Below are 26794 nucleotides of genomic sequence, written 5' to 3' on the forward strand. Positions count from 1 at the left end.
GCCTCGGCCGAGTCTCCGCCCTGCCTCGCCCACAAATGCGCCAGCGCACGGACGCGGAAGACACTGCACAGCAAGAACCGCCCCTTGCTAACGTTTGCCGGCAAAACTACGGAGCGCCGCAGGATCCAGTTGAGCCAGCCGGCCTCCGCTCCGCGGGTCACGTGACTGGAAGTAGTCTGGAGAAAGCGGAAGTCGCATGTGGGAGTAGGCGGCGGTGGGCGGAACTCGTACCGGAGAGCCCGTGGAGTCCGGCCGTAGGAGCAAGCAAGATGAAGGTGAAGATGCTGAGCCGGAATCCGGACAATTATGTCCGCGAAACCAAGTTGGACTTACAGAGAGGTAAGATAGGTTGGTAGGGAGAAAAGGACGCTTTCCGCGAGTCCTTGGGTCTAGCCTCGGCTTTCGCGGAGTAAAGCCGGGGGAGGCTGGCACTCCAGGCTGGTTCTTCCCAAGTTCCCTTTCGCTAAGGCAAACTTTGTGCTTACAGAGTCGCTGCGGAATTGGATAGCAAGTAAAGTCTGTTAAAGTCCTTTTTCTAAGAATTTCCTCTAGTGGTGAGTGGGAAATAGTTGTCTATAGTGGAGAAAGATTCCAGCTGCTGCTCTAGGATTGTCTTCAGGTTCCTATTACTGAAAAGTGGACTTGAAAGAGCCAAACTCGTGGGTTGAAGGGCTGAGAGTTAAACAGGCTTTTAAAAATCTTCCTACTGCTCTTGCCACTTTACTACTTCACATTAGTTCTGCATGTTGGAAGAGACAAAGATGAATTTAAAAGCATCAGTTTTCAGTTTTCTCTTACCATCCCTTAAGACGTTTGATGAAAGAATGGTTAAAATGAAATTAATTTAATCTTTCTGGTCTGTTCCCCTATTGACTGCTAACTACTTATAAATTGTACCTTGTGATACCTAAATGACAAGGGACCAACCATGCATAAGCAGATTGTTCTAAGTAAAGAGAATAGCAGGAGCAAAGGTCTTCAGGCAGGAATGAACCTAAGGTATAGAAAGAAAGGCTGTGTCATTAGAGTTTGAATGAGGGAGGAGTAAGCGAGATGAGATGAGGCGAGAACAGTATTTCACTATTTTGAGTAGTAGATATTATCAACATGTGTGTCAGCATTGCTAAGAAGTCTTTGCTCAAAAGATGTTTACAGTTTGTCACAAGGCAGTAATGTTTCTAAAATATAAATTAGATTTGTCATCATTCCCAGTCCTTGAATTTCTGGTCCCACCTTCCTTGTCACTTTTGTCAGTCACTACGTTTCCCACAAGTGGTTTAGTATTCACTCTTGCCAATCTCAGTGCATTTCAGTCATCTTTTTTAAGGCTTCCTGTGGCACACACCCTTACCCAGTTTAGCCACTTTCTCTGGAAAACTTTCACTGAACAATAATATGTTCCTACTTACCTCCTGCATGAGCCCCGACCCTTTCAGCACCCGTGTTCTATGATTCTATCACTTCATCACAGTGTTTATCACATTGTCTCATGATTATTATTTTGGTTAATAGTCTTTCCCATCAGACTTAGCGTCCAAAAAGGGGAAGAATCATGTTCGTGTATGCACTGTGTTTAGACAGCACCTAGCGCATAATAGTGGCTTTATAAATGTCCGTTTCTCCATCTATAAAGATTCGTTTTTGCCTACGTGAAGAGATTTAGAAACAAAATGACCTATCTTGTTGGGGTTTAAAACTTTGTTGAAATTATTAAAATGCTAATTTTAGTTGTAGGAACAGCTGCTGACATCAGAGTAGATGGAAATTTTCTAGACTTCAAAAATAATCTTTGCAAAACTGATAGATGAGACTGAAAATTAAATATATTAAATAAATGTAGCCAACTATGGACATTATCATTTTGGGTATGTTTGTCTTTGTGAAGTACAGGCGGCATTCTGCAATTTGCACAGTACCATATTAACTGAACCAATCCCACTCTTTGAGAGGTTTACAGTGATTGAAATCACATCTGTTAACCACGAAACTTTGCAAAGTGGGTAATTGATTCCAGTATGCATGTCATCCAGTTAATACAGTACTGTGCGAAAGTGAGTACTGCCTGAATTTTTTTTTATAATAGTAGCCATTAGAACCAAACATTGAATTAAGCTGAAATTAGAACCTTTAAATCTATTACGGTGTTAAATCAAGATTTTTCTTTAAAACAAACAAACAAAAACACCTTTTTGGCCCGGCGCGGTGGCTCACGCCTGTAATCCCAGCACTTTGGGAGGCTGAGACGGGCACATCACAAGGTCAGGAGATCCAGACCATCCTGGCTAACACGGTGAAACCCTGTCTCTACTAAAAATATAAAAAAATTAGCCGGACGTGGCGGCGGGCGCCTGTAGTCCCAGAGACTCGGAGGCTGAGGCAGCAGAATGGCGTGAATCGGCGGGGCGGAGTTTGCAGTGAGCCGAGATGGCGCCACTGCACTCTAGCCTGGGCGACAGAGCGAGACTCCGTCTCAAAAAATAAAAATCTTTAATTACATGCCTTCATTAACATACACATATGTTGAGGAGAAGGGATGTGCTCAAAAACTCTGTTATTGATGGGGCACACAAAAAGTTTGAAGACTGCTATATAGGGAGCCTCTGGAAGTTTTAAGCGTAGGAGTGACGATGACATCTGATAATAGTGTAAATTGCCACCAAATCAAGTAGGGATGATATTACAGTAGCCCAAGTATAAGGTAATGAAGACCCAAACTGCCTGGGGATGCAGTGGCTCACACTCATAAACTCAACACTTTTTGGGAGGCAAAGGTGGGAGGATCACTTGAGTCCGGGAGTTCGAGAGACCCCCATCTCTACAAAAAATTTAAAGATTAATGAGGCATGGTGGTGCATGCCTCAGGTCCAAGCTACTTGGGAGGCTGAGGTGAGAGGCTAAGGTAGGTGGATCACTTAAGCTCTGGAGGTTGAGACTGCAGTAGACTATAGTCACACCACTGCACTCCAGCTTGGGTGACAGAGTGATACTGCATCTCAAAAAAAACCAAAACAAACAAAACTAAGTTACTAGAAATAGTTAAAGGGAAAGATGGATAAATGTTGCAAAGAGATGATGAGTAGAACTTGGAGTTTTGGTAGTAGGGAATATGGAAGATGGAATACATAAGAATGACCTAGGCTAGAGCTTTGTTGAATGTTAGGTATAATACCATTACCAGGGAGTCAGAAAGAAACAGCAGGGTGAAGTCATGGGGTAAGAAGATGCATTTACTTTTTACACATTGAGTTTTTTAGACATACGAGCTTAAAATTACTAAGCATAATTATATATATATATAGAGAGAGAGAGTTTTGTTTTGTTTTTTGAGATGAAGTCACACTCTGTCAGCCGGGCTGGAGTGCAGTGGCGCGATTTTGGCTCACTGCAACCTCCACCTCCCAGGTTCAAGCGATTCTTTTGCCTCAGCCTCCCGAGTAGCTGGGACTACAGGCACGTACCACCCTCCCGCCGGCTAACTTTTTGTATTTTTAGTAGAGATGGGATTTCACTGTGTTAGCCAGGATGGTCTCGATCTCCTGACCTCATGATCTGCCCACCCCGGCCTCCGAAAGTACTGGGATTACAGGTGTGAGCCACCACGCCCGGCCCTAAGCATGATTATTAACCCAGACAATGTGTTTAGCAGCATATCAGGACAGTTAAAACATAGATTCTGGAGCCATACTGCCTTGGTTTGAATCCTATCTCCATCATGTCATATTCAGGTTAGTTAACCTCTTTGTGCCTCAGTTTTCCCATCAATAAAGTGTGAGATAGTAATAGAACTTAACACATAGGATGCTGTGGAAATTAAATGATTAAGGTTTTTGGAACAGTGCCTGGCACCTGGTGAACTCTTATGTGAGTCTTTTTTAAGTAAGTAAACAAACATAGAAAGTGCTCAGTAAAGAATAGCTGTGTAATATCATCATAATCACAACTTCATGTGTCTATCAGCACAGTATTTAGCACCAGAGATTAATAATGTTCCCTGCCCCACAGGAAGCTTAGAGTTCTGTTGAGCAAACATCATGCACATGTTTTGTCCCAGGAACTGTGCTAGGCATAAGGAAATACAAATGAAAAGTGTATTGGAAGCCCTGACAGTGAACACTTACCACCCAGTTGAAGAGTGTACTAGGACATATAAAAGGGAAAGGCTGCATGTATAGATATCTAGGGTCTAATTGTTTTGCAAGATGTATGCATCCCATGATTTTCCAGTAATTTCAGAAAGATTTCTGAACAGCAGGTTTTCTACTTTTGTATTCTTAGTGTTAGGTATAGAACAGTGTCACTAACTAAATGCTTATTGAATAACAGAGTGATTAGCTGAGGAAGACAGTAGGAAATATTAAGTGTGAATTATCAAAAAGAATCATTCTTATTTCAGTTCCGAGAAACTATGATCCTACTTTACATCCTTTTGAGGTCCCACGAGAATATGTAAGAGCTTTAAATGCTACCAAACTGGAACGAGTATTTGCAAAACCATTCCTTGCGTCTCTGGATGGTCACCGTGATGGAGTCAATTGCTTGGCAAAGCATCCAAAGAACCTGGCTACTGTCCTTTCTGGGGCATGCGATGGAGAGGCAAGTGTCACTCTAAATGTTGATATTTTCAACTAAAAGTAGTTATATTACAAATGTTTTTTCCTTTAGTTTTTAGTTACTGTAGGTTTTACTTTATTGGATTTCAATTTACTTCTCAAGACTAAATTTTGTTAGGAATACTAAGTTTTGTATTTTTTTCTTTAAACCTAAGAAAGTATAAATGCAGTAGTTTAAGGATCAATTTGATAGTAAATTAAATCATTTTTATAATTAAAGTATTTAAGTGTGAGTGTTTTCACAGAAGATGTTGTCAACACCTAATTTCCTACTATGGCAAGTGAAAAGGTTTTGCAACACTTTAAACTGGAATCAACAGAGTATTTGCCAGATTGTATTTTTTGCTCGTCGATATACTTATCCATATGCATTGCATTGTTTTAATCCAAAGGATTTTTGTTTTAGCTCCCCAGTAGAGTGATTTGTAGCCTTGTCAATGTTGAATTTATCCTGAACATTTTACATTTATAGTTCACTGAAATTTCCTAGTATGCTTTATCATAGGTTAGAATTTGGAACCTGACTCAGCGGAATTGTATCCGTACAATACAAGCACATGAAGGCTTTGTACGAGGAATATGTACTCGCTTTTGTGGGACTTCTTTTTTCACTGTAAGTATAACACCATTAAGTCATTCAATTTGATCGACATAGGTAAGAATAATTTAATTGAATACATTTTTTTCAAGTTCATTTATTTGTTCCTAGGCCCTTTTGGAGTTTCACAATGCAAAATAGCTTATTAAACCTTGAAACTTACTAGTTTTCTTTATGTAATTCAGCCTTCCCCATAACGTAACATGATTAAACTAATACTCAATTTACCACAAAAGTGGAATTAATGAGAGGTGAGTCTAGAAAGAGTTTGGCTTACTCTGGAGGATTTTTGGTGCTAAGATGAGTAATTTGTACTTTTGTTAGTCAGGTAGTAAGGAATCATTGAAGTTTTATGCCTGTGTGTGGCAAAATATCCGGAACGTAAAATTTACTATCTGTTTTTAAATACACAGTTTGGTGGCATCCGGTACATTCACACCACTGTGCAACCCTCACCACCATCCGTCTTCAGAACTTTTTCATCTTCCCCAGCTGAAACTAGAGTCATTAAACAATAACTCCCTTTTCCCCTCAGTCCCCAACCCCTGGTAACCAGTTTGCCTCTGGTGATTTTGACTATTCTGGGTACCTCATATAAATAGAAACATATTTTAAAGAATTATACCATTTTGTGTATGTGGAATAAGCCTTTTGTGTCTGGCTTTTTTTACTTAACATAATTGTTTTCAAGGTTTATCCATGGTGTAGTACATGTCAGAATTTCCTTTCTTTTTATGGCTAAATAACATTCCATTGTATATGTCACATTTTCTTTATCCGTTCATTCATCAATGAGCTTTTGATTTGTTTCCACCTTTTGGCTATTGTGAATAGTGTTGCCATGACCATTGGTGTACAAATACCAGTTCAAGTTCATTGGAGGTCTTTTTTAACAAGGGGAACGACAAAATCTGAGTTGTGCTTTGAGTTAAATAATTTGACAGCAGTTAGTGATCAGTTTGAAAGCCATTTTAATAGTTTGGTAGGCAATAATAAGAGGCTACCTTATTATGGAGACTGAAAACTAGAAATCAGTGGTTGGATTTAGAAACACTTTGGAGGATTGAAAGGTTTGACAACTGAGAGGTGCCTGGGAAGAGGTTGGTTCCTGTTGCTGAGGAGCATTAGGAAGTTTGGAAGGGTGGCATTGGGAAGGATATGATGTGACAAACTGGGCCGCTCATGGGCTGTTCGAGTGAAGATGTGTGTCATCAGGTCTGGAGCTCAGGAGGGAGGTCAGAGCTGAACTTGTCATCATCAATACAGAATTATTCATTGAAGCCATAGTACGGCATCATTGGGAGGAAATGAAGAGGAAAATATAGAAATACAAAGATGTCAAGGGTGTAGCCTTGGGGAATGCCCACCTCTGGGAAGTGGGAAAACTCTGAGAGTATCCAGAGAGCTCAAAGAATCTGAATGAGCATAGTGTCCTAGGAGGAAGGAATAGTCAGTTGTGTGAACTACTATAAAGAATAATGAGAAATAAAGACTGGGAAAAACATTTTAGGAATGTAGAGATGTAAAAAATAGAAAGTTAAGATCGTGTAATTTTAGTCTTTCACTTCTAACACTGTTAGTTTGGTGTATGTCTTTCTAAGTGTTTTGACCTACCTATACAACAGTTTTTGTATACTCATGCACTAATCAGTCAAATAGATCTTCCTTATTCTTGATTTACTGGTGACTTTCTAAAAAGCAGGTTGAACTGAGTTATAAAGTGTAGGTTGCACTCTAGGTTGGCTGGGTGCAGAAGCCAGCTTACAAGAGAATAATAAAGGGAAAAGATGACTTCTGGGAAACCTGATAGCTACAATTTCAAAGATTGTCATGTGAAAAAGAAAACAGACTAATTTGTTGCTCCATAGAGGGCACTGGAAATAGGTGTTAATGTTAAAAGATTTGGTTTTGGTGTAAAAACTTACTTGCTGTCAAAAAGCAGAATAGGCTTCCTTGCAAAGCATTCAGTTACTTTTCACTAGAGGGGTGCAGATAAGCTGCCTGACTCTGCAAGCCCAATGTTGTGCAAGGAATTGGTTGGCAAGTGGGAATGGATGGCAACTAAGGCTTCTTACACTTGGTTATTCTTTTGGATATATTGATTAATAGCTCAGCCAGAAGACTTAGTGTATTTTTTATTTATTTATTTATTTATTTTAATGCTTACAATGAATAAAGGCTCATTTGCAGCATTATTCACAATACCCAGGATATGGAATCAACCTGAAGTGTCCAGCAGTGGATGAATGCATTTTTTAAAAAAGTACACACACGCGCACACAGGAATACTATTCAGCCTTCAGAAAGAAGGAAATCCTGTCACTTGCAGCATACATGAATGAACCTGGAGGACATGATGCTGAGTTAAATAAGACAAATATCATGTGATCTCACTTGTGTGGAATCTAAAAAAGCCAAACTCATAGAAATGGAGTAAAATGGTCATTACTAGGGGCTTTGAGGGAGGGAGATTGGGGAGATGTTGGTCAAAAGACAAAATTTCAAATGGATAGAAAGTGTACAACATGGTGATTATAGTTAATAACAATATGCTATCTTGACAACTGCTATGAAAGTGAATTAAATGTTCTCACCACAAAACAATAAGTATGTGAGGTAATAGATATGTTAATTAGCTTGGTTTAGCCATTCCATAGTGCCTACATATATCAAAACACAATGTTGTACATCATAAATATATATAACTTTCATTGGTAAATTAGATAAAAACATTTTAAGAAATGAATAAAGACTGAAAATGTTTCATATTCACCACTTATTTCCCCCACTTTATTTTTTTAAAGTGACAGGATCTTGCTATATTGCCCAGGCTGGTGTTGAACTCCTGGGCTGAAGCCTGTCTCAGCCTCCCAAAAAGTGTTGGGATTACAGGCATGAGTCACCATGCTCAGTTCATTGTTTCTCCCTTTTTCAAAAAGATTTTTTTGTTGTTTTTTGAGATGTCTCTCTCCCTCTGTTGCCTAGGTTGGAGTGCAATGGCACGATCTCTGCTCACTGCAAGCTCTGCCTCCCGGGTTCATGTCATTCTCTTGCTTCAGTCTCCCCAGTAGCTGGGACTACAGGCTCCCACCACCACTCCTGGCTAATTTTTCCTTTTTTTTTTTTTTTTGTATTTTTAGTAGAGACGGCATTTCACTGTTAGCCATGATGGTCTCGATCTCGTGACCTAGTGATCCACCCGCCTTGGCCTCTGAAAGTGCTGGGATTACAGGTGTGAGCCACCGCGCCCAGCCATAAAGATATTTTTGAGTAATGTGTGCTTTGTCAAAGATAAGACACGTGAAGACTACTTGCTAGTACAACTTTAAGAATGTTTTAAAAAAATTTAGTACACAGTGTTGCAAAACATAAACTTTTATTACATGAACTTCACTAAGATATCCCAATTTATGATACCAACAGTTCCTTCTTCAGCATAACCAGCCTGGAGATGAGATGTTGTTGTAGCCAGGCACATGTTCTTGTTTGGCTACTCATTTCTATAAAATGAGAAAACCTTTCCCAGAATTGGTGGTCTGCTGAGGTTTGTACTCAGTAGACTGCAGAACATCTTGGTCATTTACAAGGAAATTCAGTCTTGAGCTTGCAGACACTATCAGAAACTTGATGGAGGGATGCTGTCTTTAGGAATGGGATGCTCGGGGACACAGTTTACCCTGTGTTCTGTAGGTGCTAAAATGTCTCTTTGGGTCAAGCCAGGTCAGTCAAGACCTGGTACCTAGATTACATCTTACATTCTCCCGGTAGAATCAGGTTTCTAGAATTGAGTTTATAGTGCCAGTGGCTCAGATTCAGAGTTGTTAATGAGATGTAGCCCTATTAAATACTTTTTGTCTATTACAAGGATGTTGTTAAGGATTCTGTTCATTGACATCCTCAACAAAAGACATCCCTGTGTAATCTTCGTACCAAAACCTTTCCTGATCACTTATCTGTTCTCATCTCATGGGCACTGTAAAGTGTTTTGCAAGAAGTGTTTTCCTTTTTGAATTTGCTGCAAGGAAAGAGCTACATTCATATTCTTCCCATAGATAAATACATCTTTGTTAATGTTTTTATCAAAAAGTGGATATAGATTGTATCTAATATATAAATGTAAGATTTTAAGTTAAAACTAGCTGTTTGGTATATATGTAGTTATATAGTACCACATTTATGATTTTGTTTTCAACCTCAAACTATATTATATGTTCTGTTTTGTAGTCTGTTTCACCTGATAGCTTGAACATGTCTGCCAAATACCCATGTCTAAATTACCATAGTTGGTTGCTTTGCCTTGATTTGGGCTAACGTGCCAACAGTTCAGCTCACTGTTGCTTTTCTACTATTTATGCAGCTGTCAGCACAGTGAAAAGACAAACTATGTCTTTACTAACATTATGAAAATAGTTTTGACCGTGTGGACCCTGAAAAGTTCTCAGGGTCCTCCAGAGGCCCAAAGTTCAGTTTGAAAACCACTGACTTAGTATCTGCAGTTCATGCAGAAAAGGACTTTATCTACTTCAGTATTATAACAATGCCTTCTCTCCAGTATTTTCATGTTTTTCATTTTATTTTTTACATTTAAAACTACCTGGAATTTTATTTTCATGTAGGCATCAAATTGGCTCAATTTTTTAAAATGACTAACCTGATATTATAATACCATTTTTTATAATCCATTTTTTCTCTAAGTTGAAATGCCATGTTTATCATAATATGCATGAACTAACTTTGCCCCTGTTCTTGTTTTTCTTTTGCTCTACTCATTATATTTTTAGTTTTATGTACTTTATGTATTTGTCACAAATCTCTACTAAAACAAGGTGGGATATAAATGCATCAATAAGTATACTGGAATGATATGGTATGTTATCTTTTTTAAACAAGATAGTTATAATTTGATATATGTGTTGGCAAGTTTTAATTTATAACTTGTTCATTATCATCATCATCATAAAACATATATTTCTAGGTTGGTGATGACAAAACTGTGAAGCAGTGGAAAATGGATGGGCCAGGCTATGGAGAGGAGGAAGAGCCATTACATACGATATTAGGAAAGGTACAAAAGTAAATTGACTAATAGCTTGCTTATTAAAATTCTTTTATTTAAAACCATTTTATAGTTATAATTTCCAAAGATGGGGAAGAAGATGCAAATAAGAAACGAAAGACTTCAGGCTGTAATTGTTGACCCATTTACGCAATATTTAATGCAGCTAAGGTCCTTTGATGCTAAAGAATTTTAACAGTTTTTTTTTTTTTTGGTATTCGTTGTAGTAGAGTTTGATTTCTGTTTTTAGCTAGAGAATACAATGAAACATTTCCTATAGCAAGACCATGGAGAAAAAGATAGACGTTCAGAAAATGCTTCAGCTTGTCCGGTTTATATCATCATAGATCTTACACAAAACTCAGAATTTCTTAGTTGAAAGACTCCTTTAGGAAATGAAGAAATTTAATAATATTATGCATCATGTATAAATCTTATTAATGTTTCTACCAAAGTATTCTGCAAATCAGATGATGGATGGTTTAGTTTTATCTTAAGAATAATTTAGAACATTTGGCCTATCCATGTTTTATAATGTTTACATTTTTATATTCACCTAACAATTCCAAAATTAGATTTAATCTTTAAATATACATTTTAAAAATCACTTTGTCATTTCAATATTATAGTTAGTATATAATATATAGGTTCTGCTTTAGGTTTCAAGAAGTTCTAAATGTTCTTAAAGGGATAGGGGAATGGGGTATGAGTATGAGGTAGAGATAATTTGTAGTTGGAAACACGTTAGTAATTTCTAAAACAAAATTGGTTTCATTCTTAAAATGTCTTGTCTCTTTATGGTATTGTTTCCTCCTTTAAGTAAGGACTTCAAAGAAGTTTCCTTGTGAACAGGACTTTTCTCAAAAAAAGATAGTGTAGATAAATATGTTTAAAATATTATTCTGCAGATTTGAATTGGTAATGAAAACAATCCTCTTCATAACAATCTTTTTGCTTTTAAAGACAGTCTATACTGGGATTGATCATCACTGGAAAGAAGCTGTTTTTGCCACATGTGGACAGCAAGTAGACATTTGGGATGAACAAAGAACTAATCCCATATGTTCAATGACCTGGGGATTTGACAGTATAAGTAGTGTTAAATTTAACCCAGTTGAGGTAATGTGTTTTTTTAAAGTATGTTTTGCTTTTTGTTTCCTTATTATTGCTTAATAATTTCAGTTCTGTTTAGGAAACTTTTGAATGTATGATAGAAACGTCTGAATTTTAATGGTGTTTTGGCATTTTGTCAATTTTCCTGATTGTATATGAGTTCTGATACCTTTCCTCAAATCCCAACATGTTTCCCAGCAGTTTAGTCCCAGCTACTAAAGTTAAGCATTGTTAGAGGAGTGGTGTGTGCATTTCCCCATTGGGGTAAAATCCAAGTAAATATAGTCCTGTTTTAACTTTAGTTTTACTCATGCCTTCAACCTCACGTGCCATAGATTATGTCATTTTACATTTAGGAAAATGTTAATTTTTCTACCCCGCTTGGCGGTCAGAAGAAGGAGCATTGGACATCATTTTGTCTATTTGTAGTTGGTAAGGTACCAATGCTTCATAAAAACATTTGTGATTATTGTTGAACTGCATGGTAATTAGTTATAGTTATATTTTTCTTTGCTGAGAAGTCTGAATTGTGATTCCCAGTTCCTCCAGGCCTAAGGGAAGAGTTGGAGATTGGCCACTACATATTGTCTGTTTAGGTCTGAATTTAGGAATGGAGGCTGTCCTGAAGGCTAAGCTAGCCCTTGGACTCCAGATCTTTCTCTGAACTTTTTCTTAATACATAACAGTAGATGAACTGATTGTCCAAAATACTCAGTAGGGATACTTTTTTCCTGCTGAAAGAAAAGGCAATCACAGCATATATAAGCCAATTTTAGCAGTTATTGTGAGGCTACCATTTTAGGTAGTATGAGAGAAAAATCCTAATATGCAAGTGTATGCTCTTAAAGACTCAACCTGATAAAGGATAGGAAGTAAGGTTGAGTCAAAATAGGTATAAAAGTTGTTTGTATGATGTACTGGAAAATGAGATGCTGCAGCGCGATGTGAGCTTGGCTTTGAGGAATTGCTGAGAAGTCAGAGGACACTCTTCCTGCAACTACCACATGCTCACACACACACACTTTCTAGAGAGGCTACAGGTCTAGAATAGGTTGGCAAACTAGTCTGTGAGCCACATGTGGCCCCGCTGCCTGTTTTTGTAAATAGAGCTCTACTAGAAGACGGCCATGTTCTCTTGCGTACATATTGTCGGTAGCTGCTTTTGTGCTATGATGGCAGAGTTGAGTAATTGCCACAGAGACCATATGGCCCACAAAACCTAAAATACTTACTCTCTGTCCATTTACAGAAAAAGTTTTCTGATGCGTGGTCTGGAGTATCTGTCTCTGTTACATCTTTCTCATTCTATCCTCCGTCTTCCTTCCTTATGTTCCCCTTGGTTGTAGAAGAGAGAAATGGCATGCATGGAAAGGCAGCTACTCTTGCAGAGCAGGACCAGCTGTAAAAGTTGATAACATATGAGCATTTTTTAAAAGTGCTCTCCAAATTGAAGATGGTGATGGTATTACTTACTAAAAAAAAAAAAGAAAACACACACAAACAAAACCCAAACAGACACTGTTTCTTACTATTTAGAGGAACAAAAAAGTCTTTTGCTTCTCTGTTTTGGTGAACATCTGTATCAGAAGAGCTGATCACCAATTCTAAAATCATAATTATTAGGGATGACCTAGTGACCGTGTTTTTCAAACTTGCCTGTATAACAGCTGTATTTGTTCAGCTGTTTTTTTTTTTTTTTTTTTTTTTTTAAATTACTATTAACCTTATGAACTTACTGGTAAAAATAAATGGTGTGCATGTCTCTTACCCTATTTTAAATTTAATGGAAAGGGCATGTTGCTGTGAACAAATGGAGTGTATTTGTATTTGTCTCCTCTAATCATTAATAATTAATTTTCTCTAAAAATATTGAAGCGTAGAATTCTGGTAAAGCCAAAAGTTTATGCTGATCATTGGCACGTTTTACAGTGTGAAAGTTGGCATTTGGTCTAGGTAGATTGTTTTGCTTTGTTCAAAGTCTTTCTTTTTAGAAATGGAACCTGGTCAGACCCTGAGGTGACACTGACATAACAAGCCAAGAAAGGTTGAGGGACCTCACTAGGGAAGTCTCCGAAAAGCAGCCATTAAGATAGCAGACTTTCAGAAAGAACTGAGAGGAAATCATGATCATAACATTAGCTTTATGATGTGTTATTTGAACTGTGTACAGACAGTAGGAGGAGTTAGCTGGCCATGCAACTGTTTAGTAAATAGCTCTTCTTGCAGCCCCCATACTTGCAATAGGAAGTAATTGTAGGCAGAAGCCAATAGTTGTGAGTGTCAGGAACCATGAGTAAGGAGGAATGATGCTACAGAGAGAGGGTTTCAGGGATCCACTGGATGATAAAGGGCTTACTTTTACTTAATGCCAAGGGGTTATGTAAGTACCATGCACATTTTTAATTGACTTACAAATGAAATAATTAGGCGGGGCGCGGTGGCTCAAGCCTGTAATCCCAGCACTTTGGGAGGCCAAGACGGGTGGATCACAAGGTCAGCAGATTGAGACCATCCTGGCTAACATGGTGAAGCCCCGTCTCTACTAAAAAAACACAAAAAACTAGCTGGGAGAGGTGGCGGGCGCCTGTAGTCCCAGCTACACGGGAGGCTGAGGCAGGAGAATGGCGGGAACCCGGGAGGCGGAGCTTGCAGTGAGCTGAGATCCGGCCACTGCACTCCAGCCTGGGCGACAGAGCGAGACTCCGTCTCAAAAAAAAAATAAATAATAAATAAATAAAATAAAATAATTAGAAAAATCTTCAAACAGTTGGACAAAAGACAGGCCTAATTTATAGAGAGTTAAACATAAAGGAACATTTAACTACTAATAAAACAATAAATTTATACAGCTAGGAAATACTGTCATACAGATAGTAACTTTTAAATGACACTACCCAGTGCTGCCCAGTTGCATTAAAATGGACGTATCCCACATTGTAGTGTATACTGGTACAGCTCTTTGGAAAATAATTAGCCCTAAATATCAAAAGCTATAAAGTTGTTCATACCTTTTGATTCAGTAATGTCATTCATGAAATTTTATCCTAAGGAAATAATTCAAAAGAGATAAATATGGGGGGGGAAATGTTTATTGAAGTATTACTTATAACAGTAAAAAACAGGAAACAAGTCTTAAGTTGAAGAGTGGATAAGTAAAATACATTTTATTACAAATTAGAACATGGTAATATCTGTACGTTATCATCCCTGACGTCTAAAATACATGCATGGGGGCCGGGCACGGTGGCTCATGCCTGTAATCCCAGCACTTGGGGAGGCTGAGGCAGGTGGATCACGTTAGGTCAGGAGTTCCATACCAGCCTGGGCAACATGGTGAAACCCTGTCTCTACTAAAAATACAAAATATTAGCCCATTGTGGTGGCGCACCCCTGTAATCCCAGCTACTCCAGAGGCTGAGGCATGAGAATTGCTTGAACCTGGGAGGTAGAGGTTGCAGTGAGCCAAGATTGTGCCACTGCACTCCAGCCTGGGTGACAGAGCAAGACTCTGTCTCTAAATAAATAAATAAATAAAATAAAATACAAGCATGGGGATTTTACAATGAAAATACTTGGTTTAAGTTGCTGAGATTATGGATAATTTATTGTACCCTCTTAAAGTTGACTTTGTTTTTTAACATAAATATTAAGGGCAATTAAATAATTTGTTTACTGAATGGATGTGGTTTGCTGCCAGGTCTGGCTTTTAACTGGTGATTGTTTTACTTGTTTTTAGACTTTTCTCTTGGGAAGTTGTGCATCTGACAGGAATATAGTACTGTACGATATGAGGCAAGCTACTCCTTTGAAAAAGGTGAGTTTCAGTTTTGACTTTTGCTTCATACAGTTGGTATTATATATTCCTCTGTAAATAGAGTGACTAAAAATATGGAGCAAATATTTTCTCAGAATTAAAAAAATTTTTTATACAGATGTTCTTAGAACTCTCCATGATGATAGCCATGTTCTTTCAGCTCCTCATTGCTTTTTAGAGACTCTTAAATTTCTACTAGGTATTGTATCCTAGCCATCATCCTTGTGTCTTCCATGATGCCAGTACATTTTAGGCCTCTAATTAATACTTACTGAATTGAAAGTTCTTAAGGGTATTGCATCCCATTACTTAACCATGTAATAATATTCAAATAATATTCAGTAAAATTCAAGCCCCATGATTATCATATGACATATACAATATTTTATTCCAGAAAGTTTTAGAACTCATTCACATAACCAGCTTTTTTTTTGTTCAGTTACATGCTGATCAATACTAGTTTGACATTTAGGCAAGCACTATCCTGTTCAAAGTAACAGATTTCCTAACAATTCTAAAGTAGTAATTTCAGGACTTAGATATCAAAGCTAATAATACAACCTTAAGCTAACTCTCAAGCGGGAGACAGGCCTACTGTCTATAAGTAAGGAAAGGAGTGCCATTGTAAGTAAAAGGGTGTAAAGTTCATTTCAGGTACTAGAATTTTGAGTGACAGGGCTGGACATCATTCAGATGCCACAAGTCTGTTTTCATAGTCCACATACAAAAGAAATGCTTTTAATACTTGCTTTTGTTATTCCTAAATCATTTTTACAACAGGTAATAAACTGGAGATACTAGGAGAGTACATTCATTGAAGTTTGAAATAGATAAATATGATAAATCTTTCCAAAGTACCACTTATATCATTTCACTCATTCATGTGATTTAATGGGAAGATCCTGTACGAACTTTGGTCTTAGACGTTAAGCAAGTTAACCTAATCTGTGTTTCTCCTGTAAAGTGGTGGTATTAATAACTATCTCACAGCACTTTGCCAAGAATAAAACATGATACTTTAAGCATTTAGCAGAATGCTGACATGAGGTACTAGTTTAATAAACGGTCATTTCTGCCCCCTCCCACCTACCTAACACTCATTCTGTTTTTTTTTTTTAATTTAGTTTATTTTTCGTTATTATTGCCTCCTGCTTTGCACATTCTCAGTTTTTAATGGAGCTCCATTAATTTTAGGTTGAAGAAAATGTAGCCTGGCTTTCAAGGTGCTCTGAAATCTGGTTCTAATTTGCAACTCATTTATTTCTTTTAGTCAGTAAGGTAACATGGAATTGGAGTTTGTTACATGTAGGTCACTTTGACAGATGTAGGGATTGTTAAACACTGCTACTTTGTATTGCTTCTTTGCTCGACTAGTCTATCAGTGTTTCTTTTATCCTTTCTCTCATAAATGTAGTAGTTCTTAATCAGGGGTTGTAGTCCCCTACCAGGTACAGTTCTGGGAATGCAAGAGGGACATTTAGTGGGAGGTCCCTGAGTGACAAAACATCCTACAGTGGATAGTCAATACACAACAAAAGATAATCCTGCTCAAAATGCCAATAGTGTTCCCATTGAGAAGCACTGAATTACTGATCCTTTACAGGTCAGTTCAAATCATACTTGTCTTTAGAAACAGTTCTCTATGTTAACCCTAAGCTCACCATTAATTTTGCCCCTAATTTGATACTTAGTCATTTGTTACTTTATTGTTTATATTTTAACTTTTATTATGTGTCACATTTTTCTGACTAAACTATAAGTTGTTTGAGATTAGGGGACTGGGAATTAATCATTTCTGCTTTTATATTTACTACTATGCCTGTGTATTTAAGAAGCAATTACTGATTGCTTTCTCTTCCCATTGCACTGAGCTGAGTACTTTACACATAATAGGTGTTTATGAAATATTTGCTTAAATCAGTGGGGGAAAAAAGCGAAAGGAAGTGGGAAATTTATCCATTTTAGAGGTAATTAATTTCATAGTAATGGGATAGTATATGCTTCCTTTCTCAGGTTATCTTAGATATGAGAACAAATACAATCTGTTGGAACCCTATGGAAGCTTTCATTTTTACAGCAGCAAATGAAGATTATAAGTAAGTTTCCCTCTTTTAAAAACTTGTGTATTTCTATCAGGAATGGCTTAATTGTATAAGTCGTACTAATAAAATATATACCACTAGGTAGGTATACCTATAAAGTTTGAAAACTCATTTGTTTAGCTTTAAAAAGTTTTCCAAATTGGAGAAGAACTTCTTAGAAAAGTATTTATTTTGTCAGTATTTAGAATGATGTAGACCAAGGACAGTAAACAACTAGTGGACCAAATCCTTTCTGTTGCCTGTTTTTATAAAGGTTTGTTGGAATATGGTCACACCCACGTATTTATATATTTGATATGGCTGCTTTTGTGCTATAATGCCTGAGTTGAATAGTTGCAGCAGAGACCTTATGGCCCACTTGCCTGAAAATGTTTGCCATTTGGCCCTTTACAGAAGAAGTTGGCTGATGTTTGATGTAGATCTTATAAATAATGACTGAAGCATACATGTTTTAATGGAAATGAAAATATCTGCCTGCAATGTTTGTATTGCAGTGAGTATCAGGTAGCTGATACTCATGTAGTCATCAGCTATCACTATTCAGTCAGACGGAAGAAAAATTATGGTTATCTTTTCAGTATCCATATAAGGTAGGTGGGACATGCACGTTATCCCCTTTTTAAGATATTAAAGCAGGGAGATTAATCTCCCAGGGAGGAAAGAGTGTCTTCTCTTTTTTTTCCACAAAGCATTTATTATAGTGTTATGCCTTTGATAGATTCTTAATACATGTTTTTTTAACAAGGCAGAAGGTTGTTGGTGGATTGAACTTTAGATTTTCTGTATTGTTTTATGTTCCACTATATAGATTTGAAAGCAAAAAAGTAGTATTAGCTCATAAAAGGATTTATTATATGATGTTTTAGTGGTGCCAACTAAAAGCATCTTTTATGACTTTCTGCTAAAAATAGGTTTAGTCCAGGAGTTTGAGGTTGCAGTGAGTTGTGATTGGGCCACTGCACTCCAGCCTGGCCAACAGAACAAGACCCTGGTGTCTTAAAATAATAAAAGAAGCTCAATTAGACTCTCATTAACTAGCAATACCAAACCACAGTAATTGAAGCTTTTTTTTTTTTAATCTTTATTGATGTTTTGAAATTAAGTGACATCTTCCAGTTAAAGGCAATAAAAGACGAGTAATACAGCAAAAAATCCAAACGTTGGGATTTTATTAAGCATTATTTATAATAAAACGTTGGAAACTATTAAAATATAGGGAAATATCGCAAGGACAGAAAACCAAACACCACATGTTCTCACTCATAGGTGGGAATTGAACAATGAGAACACTTGGACACAGGAAGGGGAACATCACACACCGGGGCCTGTTGTGGGGTGGGGGGAGGGGGGAGGGATAGCATTAGGAGATACACCTAATGTGAATGATGAGTTAATGGGTGCAGCACACCAACATGGCACATGTATACATATGTAACAGACCTGCATGTTGTGCACATGTACCCTAGAACTTCAAGTATAATAAAAATATATAGGGAAATAAATTATTTGAACTTATATATACAGCCATTAAAATATTTTCAAAGATTGTTTAATAACATGGGTAATGCTCATTAATATGCTACATGAAATACCAGAATATAGAGCTTTACATAGTATTTCAATTTCATTAAAAGTATGCATTTAAATAGTATGGTGAAAAGGTTTTTTAAAAAATTATGCTGCACTAAATAACTGGCCTCTGGGTAGCAGAATTAAAGGTAATTTTTGTTCTGTGTACTTTTTTGAAATTTCCACATTTTCTACAATGAGATTTATAAGGAGGAAAATGTGTCGGTGTATATGTAAGTGGAGTCTTAAGGCATCATAAAAACTGCTGAAATTTTTCCTTATCCCTCACCTGCTTGTGTACAGCATTGAGCTTTTTGTTTAGATGTGCATTGTTTTGCATATGGGTCTTGTTTTCACTGGTATCTTTTAGTACTGCATATGGCATCTTTCTAGAAATAATGTGTCAAATATTTTAAAATTCTTTTACAGCTTATATACTTTTGATATGCGTGCACTGGACACTCCTGTAATGGTCCATATGGATCATGTATCTGCAGTGCTTGATGTGGATTACTCTCCCACTGGGAAGGAGTTTGTGTCTGCTAGTTTCGATAAATCTATTCGAATCTTTCCTGTAGACAAAAGTCGAAGCAGGTATGTGCCTACCAGTAAACCATTTATATTCTTAGGTCACAGCAATGGGGATACATTCTGAGAAATGAGTTGTTGGGCGATTTCATCATTGTGTGAACATCATAGAGTGCACTTAAACAAAACTGGACGGTATAACCTGTTGCACACCTAAGGCTGTGTGGTCATATGGTGTAGCCTGTTGCTCCTAGACTACAAATCTGTTCAGTATGTTACTGTGCTGAATACTGTGGGCAGTTGTAACACATTGGTATTTGTTTATGTAAACATATATAAACATAGACAAAGTACAGTAAAAATCCAGTATTATAATCTTAATGGACCACTGTCATGTATGCAGTCTATCATTGACCAAAATGTCATATGACTATTTTTGTTTCATTTTTCTTTGTCCTGATTATTATTTATCTTTTCTGAGAGGGTACCTGAAGTTTAATAAAGTTTTTTGCCCCAATACAGTTTAAGAAAAATTAGTAATAATACATTTGTTACTTTTTGCTTAGTCAAATCCAACTCTGTACACCAAACCAAAAATTAAAAAAGAAATAAAAGTAAGTTTAAATTGTCAAGACCATCCTCCTCGATTTTACTTTAGTAGGTGTATGGCTTGGTTGATGAGAGGTAGGAGATTTGAATACTCAGCTGTCCCATAGTCTCGTGTGTGTGTCTCATTCTGTAAGCACCTTGAGTGTGATTCTAATATTTAATATTTGTATTGTGTTTTGTATAGTTTGGCCCTTTACTACATACTATATGTTATTAAATACAGTCTCTATTTATACATCTATTGTATCATATTTTTGTATAGAGGTAGTTTACCAGAAAATGATGGCATTTTAAAGAGTTTGCAAGGGGAATTTTGTTCTCTAGTTTTCGCTTCATAGACTGACTTTAAGTCCTGTACAGATACAGCCCCCTGTGTAGTGAATTATGGTTTACAAAGAGCTGTTACACACATTCCCATTGTTCCTTAGTAATGCTTTAGATGTGTTCCTAGAAGCATGCATAAAATAAATCCAAATAAATGGAAATAATTTTTCTCAAAAAATTACGATAATTGGATGATTATGGTCATAGCCAATCTACTTATCTAACTCTTTGCTGTTTTACTTGTGATATTTGTGTCTTTTTCCACTGTAATTTGAGGAAGCCATATGAATTTCTAAACCATGTATCGTCATTGTCAGCAGATAATTGTCATTATCACTGTTTATCTGATTTTGAAGGTGTTTCAGTTAGAAGCGTACTGACAGGAGTGTTTTGATGACTTTGATCTTCATTTCATCATTTCTGTTGTAGAGCTTCTGCTATGTGTTCCTATGTGACTATTGCTTCCTTTGTCGCTGCCTTGATATTCTCCTAATTGTCATGAGGGGTTTTTTGGGATTATTTATTTAGGCCCAAGGCAAGACTAATAGCTTTCATTTTTCTCACACCTCTGGAAAATGTTGAGAATCAAGAGAATATGGTCCTCCATCATTTCTTGGCACCACAACTTCCAAAGGTAGTAGGATAATATTTTTCCAACATGATACATAAGTAGACGCAAAGAATGAGAAGAGAACAAAGAAAAAAATAGACCTATGATTCCAAAGGGCCAGCAGCTGAGTTCAGGCTGAATTATTCCAAAGCTAGCATGGACAGCTGAATGTAGGTCTAGCTAGAAAGCTCACATTATTCCAAAATTGTATAAAAGGGTTCTTCTATTTCATTTCCAAGGAATTGTCTCCTGATGTCGTTTGGAGGTTTTGTAATCACAGTCTTAATATGTGTTAACGTCCTGTTGTGTTTAGATATAAATGGTGTTCCCTCTGACCTTTGCCTTTATCTGCTGGAAAGCCAGTTCTAATTTGTTTCTGTGGTTTGTTTCCTATCATTATAAACATCAAATAACTCGTGCTTGGATGAATAATCTGTATTTAAAAAATATTTTCCTTTAAAAGACCTTAAAATGGCTAAAGCATAATATTTTTAAAATAAATTTTGAGTAAATTTTTTAAAACTACAGTTAAGTCAGTATTTGAAAGTAGGCTTTTGTTGGAAGTTCATTCAGTATTTACTGAACAAACAAGTAAATTAATAGTGTTCACATGGAAAAATTAGTGTGACTGTGTATATAAAAAATTTAAGCCTTTAAAAATGTATTTGTCTCCTAATAGTAGAACCTTTTTTTTTTTTTTTTTTTGAGATGGAGTCTGGCTCTGTTGCCCAGGCCCGAGTGCAGTGGCCGGATCTCAGCTCACTGCAAGCTCCGCCTCCCAGGTTTACGCCATTCTCCTGCCTCAGCCTCCCGAGTAGCTGGGACTACAGGCGCCCGCCACCTCTCCCGGCTAGTTTTTTGTGTTTTTTTAGTAGAGACGGGGTTTCACCATGTTAGCCAGGATGGTCTCAATCTGCTGACCTCGTGATCCGCCCGTCTCGGCCTCCCAAAGTGCTGGAATTACAGGTTGGAGCCACCGTGCCCGGCCCCTAATAGTAGAACTTTTGGTGAGCTTAATAAACTTAGAATATATGCAGACATAAACATATCTAGAAGTTAAGAACTCAGCATAGTTTACCATTGAGGAGGATTCTCAGTTACTTAAGTGACTAATAACCATTGGATTTGACCAGTCTACTGCATGAACAGATTATGTTTAATGGTTATGGAAGCCTGATTGAATTTCCCTACTTCAAATGCATTATACTGCTTTGGAAAAAAGGGTTCTTAGGTATATGGAGATTACAAGAAATGAGTCTTCAAAAGCAGAGCATTGAGGGGGAGAAGAAAAAGCAGTCTATCATCTAGTTTTCATTTTAATAGGACATTCTTTTTAATCATCTTTTAAAAATAAATTTCTTATGGTTTATCAAAGTGCTTAAAACATACCTATCAGAAACAGTGTAAAAGACTAGTTTTGTGAGTATGGTTGAGAGATTTTTTTTTTTTTTGAGACGGAATCTGGCTCTGTCACCCAGGCTAGAGTGCAGTGATGCCACACGGCTCACTACAGCCCCTGTCTTCTGGGCTCAAGTGATCCTCCTACCTCAGACTCCTGAGCAGCACCACACCTAGCTAATTTTTAAAATTTATCTTTAGTAGGTATGGGGTCTCTCTATGTTACGCAGGCTAGTCTTAAACTCCTGGGCTCAAGTAATCCTCTTACCAAAGCACTGAGATTACAGGTGTGAGCCACCACACCTTGCCTACTTTAGAGATATTTTTTATAGGTATGAATATTTGATTTAGTCATTCTGTTTTGAGTGCATAGTTTATTGAGCCTGTTTCCTTCCTGTTTATATACTCTGCATTTTGAATAATTTAATCCAGACACAGAAATTTTATTTATCCAGAAGTTTCATCTTACTTTTTCTGACCTTGTATTTTACTTGCTTTTTAATGCCCTTCTTAACACTTACTAATATAGTATCACCTGTGAATTTAGCCAGCATATTTCACAGCCTTTCCTAATAGGTATTTGACATCTCCACTTATTAAATGATTCCTACCTCAACTTATCAGACACTTCTGTAGCCCTCTCTTTTCACACATGTAAATCATCAACTCACTTTAATTAAGGTTTTTTTTGTTTTTTTTTTTTTTGAGACAGAATTTCACTCTGTCATCCAGGCTGGAGTACAGTGTCATGAACTTGGCTCACTACAACCTCTACCTCGCAGGTTCAAGTGATTCTCCTGCCTCAGCCTCCCGACTAGCTGGGATTACAGGTGTGTGCCACCACACCCAGCTAATTTTTGTAATTTTAGTAGAGACAGGATTTCACCATGTTGGCCAGCCTGGTCTAATTAATTAAGCTTTTTAAACAATTTAACCAAAACAAAATTCTGGCATTAGATTCAGCATATCAGGAGGTACTCTTTGAAGACCATTGCATTTCTTTCTTTTTCAGTAAAATGAAGGGAGAAAAAAGTGTGTTGACCTGAATTGATTTGATACGGGGAAGAGGCCTTTTAAGATCAAGTCCTTTCTTATTGTTACAAAGTTACCTCAGTTGAACATCATATTTTGTTTGCATTTTATGCTTTTATTCTGTGAACTTTTCTGTACATCTGATTTTGCTTAGTTTGTTCATATTTATTTCTCTTACTAGATAGTAAGGTCTCTGAGAGCGGAGATTTGTTTAATACCCCAGCACTTAACACAGAACGTTATTAGTTGGGTTCAATAAAAATGCATTGACAATAATTTGAATTTTTATTTTATACTCCTATAGGACTCAGAAATGATATCCTGATACTTAATAGGCAGTGGTTACTCAAAGAAAATCTGTACCAAAATCCAAAGGGTTTTAACTTAGTTCCTTTTCTATAGGGAGGTATATCACACAAAGAGAATGCAGCATGTTATCTGTGTAAAATGGACTTCTGACAGCAAGTATATTATGTGTGGATCTGATGAAATGAACATTCGCCTTTGGAAAGCTAATGCTTCTGAAAAATTGGGTGTGGTAAGAGAATTCATTTTCTTTGTCATAAAGCTGATTTCTAATTTTATTAGATATTACATTGTGAAAATTTACTTTTTGGTATTTTTGGGTATTTTGATCAAATTGACATAGCTGTGATAAAAAAATAAGTTAGCAATAAATGGACAAGGTTGTATTGATAATTGTTTGTTTCATTCTGATCTATTGGAGACACTGTACATTCAAATTGACATTTAAGACCTTCAGAATACCTTTATTAATTCAGATGTTTGATAATATGGAGTCTTATTGGTATTTTGTGTTTTGCTTGAGGTAGGGACAGAAGATGCAGGAACTAGAAGCTCAGAACTTAAGAGCTTGTATCTCTTTTGTTAGAGAAATAGTCATCCAGCAACTCAAAGGCTGCAAGTCCCTGGGAGATCTTTTAATATCAAAGACACAATGGAATGTTTAATAAATACAGAAAGCTTCAGACTTTAAAAAAGATTCCATGAAAAAATAGCAGGTGTTATCACTGGCTAGTTACCTCCAGGATAGGGGATTATGGTTGATTTTGTTTTGTTCTTGATGTTTTTCTAAATGTCCCATATTTTCTATAAGAAACATACAAAGTGTTTATATTAGAAATAAATACTAAGTTTAAGAAGTAAAGAGTAAGTGTGAATTATTTCCTACTTAGCCCTGATAGGAAAATCAGAGGCAATTCTGTTTTAAGTTTAATGATTGATAAGTATTGCATTGTGCCTAGGTCCATCATTAAATGTTCCTCTAAATTATATCATCCTTAACATTTGTTAAACAAAGGCTAGTTTTTATGGAATTGGATACCTATTTTTACTTCTCTGTTTCACTATGTTTAACTCACCTCCCTACCCACCCCCAGAATTTTCAGTGAGTGATTTAGGTGCTTTTCTATGTTATTGATGCCTAGGGAAGGTTCAACTCAGTGATCCACACGGCCCTACTCCTTCAGCACTGCTGCTTTCTACTGGGTGGCATCTATTCTACATGGCGAGTGTGTTGCCTAAAAGGAAATTCAGTGCTTGCAGAGCTAGTGTTACTAATATAACCTTGTAAAGTGTAGAAGTACATTGGTAATTTTGGTTGCATATCATAAAAGTTTAGGTTTGGGGGAAAAGGGTGCTTTCTAGTTTCTTTATACTGAAGCAAAACAACACACTGTTCATTAAGATACTAAAATGTGTATTTTCAGCTTACATCACGAGAAAAAGCAGCCAAAGATTATAACCAGAAATTGAAGGAGAAATTTCAGCATTATCCTCATATAAAACGTATAGCTCGTCATCGACATCTACCAAAATCTATCTACAGCCAGATTCAGGAACAGCGCATCATGAAAGAAGCTCGTCGACGAAAGTATGTTTTGAGGCATTTGACTCTATCTATTACCCTTTTCTGACTTCTGCTCTAATCTCACCGAAAACAAACAACTGCCATTCAAGGGAGTAGTTTATGTGCTGTTATTTAATGGTACATTAGTGATGTGTTTGAAGACTTCTACAGAAGGCCTTTTTTTTTTTTGAGACGGAGTCTCACTCTGGAGTGCAGTGGCACAATCTAAGTTCACTGCAAGCTCCGCCTCCCGGGTTCATGCCATTCTCCTGTCTCAGCCTCCTGAGTAGTTGGGACTACAGGCACCCGCCACGATGCCCTGTTAATTTTTTGTATTTTTAGTAGAGACGGGGTTTCACCATGTTAGCCAAAATGGTCTCGATCTCCTGACCTCGTGATCGCCCACCTCAGCCTCCCAAAGTGCTGGGATTACAGGTGTGAGCCACCACACCCGGCCCAGAAGGCCATTTTTTTTTCCTTTTCCCGATAAAGGGAAGCAATGACTATCTGAGAATGGGAGAATTTCAATTACCTGTTTTTGAGAATTATGTTTAAAGGACAAACAAGGAAAATGAATTACCAAAATAAGAAAACACTTGCTCATATTAAAAAATTATTGTAAATAATGTTTTAAAAATAATTTCTGATGTAGCTGGAATTCAGAGATTTTGTGTACTTCCAAGTTAAAGAATTAATCTATAGTAGAGCTCTTAAGTAAAAGTTTTCTAATATACTTTATTATAACATGACATCTATCATTTTGGATATAGAGCAGAGCTACTGCCACTACCACCATTTCCCCTGTGAAATATTCTTTTCTTTGAAATACTTAAAGTCATGCATGAAATTCTAAGAGGTCTTTATTTTTCATTTAGAATATACAAATGGCTATTATTTCTCTGTCTTTGGGTAGATGTTGCGGTAGAATCACTTTTAGAAATTGTATTAACTGTGGCAGGTTTTTAGACTTAGTAAAGGACCCTGTTAGGTAAATAGGATAAGAAGCAATTAAATAAGTAAAGTTGATTTCTTGGTACTAACTTCCTTTCACCTATTGTCGTTGTGAAATTATTTTTTTAAATAGATGTTTTTCTAGTGAAAGAAAATGCTTTGATTTTTCTGAGAAAGTTTTAAGATGAATTCTCATAAACTTGCTTATATTTTGTTTATTTTATTTCTAGGGAAGTGAATCGTATTAAACACAGCAAGCCTGGATCTGTGCCAATTGTGTCAGAGAAGAAGAAACATATAGTGGCAGTTGTAAAATAATTGGTATTCCTAACAATCCTGATGTATAATTATTTGTTACTTTTGATTTGAGAACTCTACAAATAAAAGTGCTGGTACTAGATTAATTGCAGACATTTTAGTTATATGTATAGAGCTTTATTGTTATTCCTTTTAGCTACCCTGAAAAATGATCCCTAAAGGTGGCCTAGTTGATAAGACTATCTGTTTTATCCTTAATCTGCATTCTTCTTTCATTGTAGAATACAGTATTTGCAACTCATTTTTTCTTGTTTTTATTACAGATACACTTTCTTTCTCTCTGATCCATTAT

At 36.8% G+C, this 26794-nt stretch overlaps 1 protein-coding gene across 1 annotated transcript; it reads left to right on the plus strand.

Moving 5' to 3' along the window:
* Positions 1-10: 10 nt before the first annotated feature.
* DCAF13 (DDB1 and CUL4 associated factor 13) lies at positions 11-26593 on the plus strand. The gene is made up of 11 exons (XM_009213456.4): positions 11-339; positions 4394-4593; positions 5116-5223; positions 10184-10273; positions 11228-11383; positions 15114-15191; positions 17205-17287; positions 19292-19456; positions 23766-23901; positions 25094-25257; positions 26415-26593. The coding sequence occupies exons 1-11, from the start codon at positions 36-38 to the stop codon at positions 26500-26502; spliced, it is 1572 nt and encodes a 523-aa protein (XP_009211720.3). The 5' UTR covers positions 11-35; the 3' UTR covers positions 26503-26593.
* The last annotated feature ends 201 nt before the right edge of the window (positions 26594-26794 follow it).

This window comes from Papio anubis, chromosome 8, assembly GCF_008728515.1.
Source record: "Papio anubis isolate 15944 chromosome 8, Panubis1.0, whole genome shotgun sequence".
Taxonomy (NCBI): Eukaryota; Metazoa; Chordata; class Mammalia; order Primates; family Cercopithecidae; genus Papio; species Papio anubis.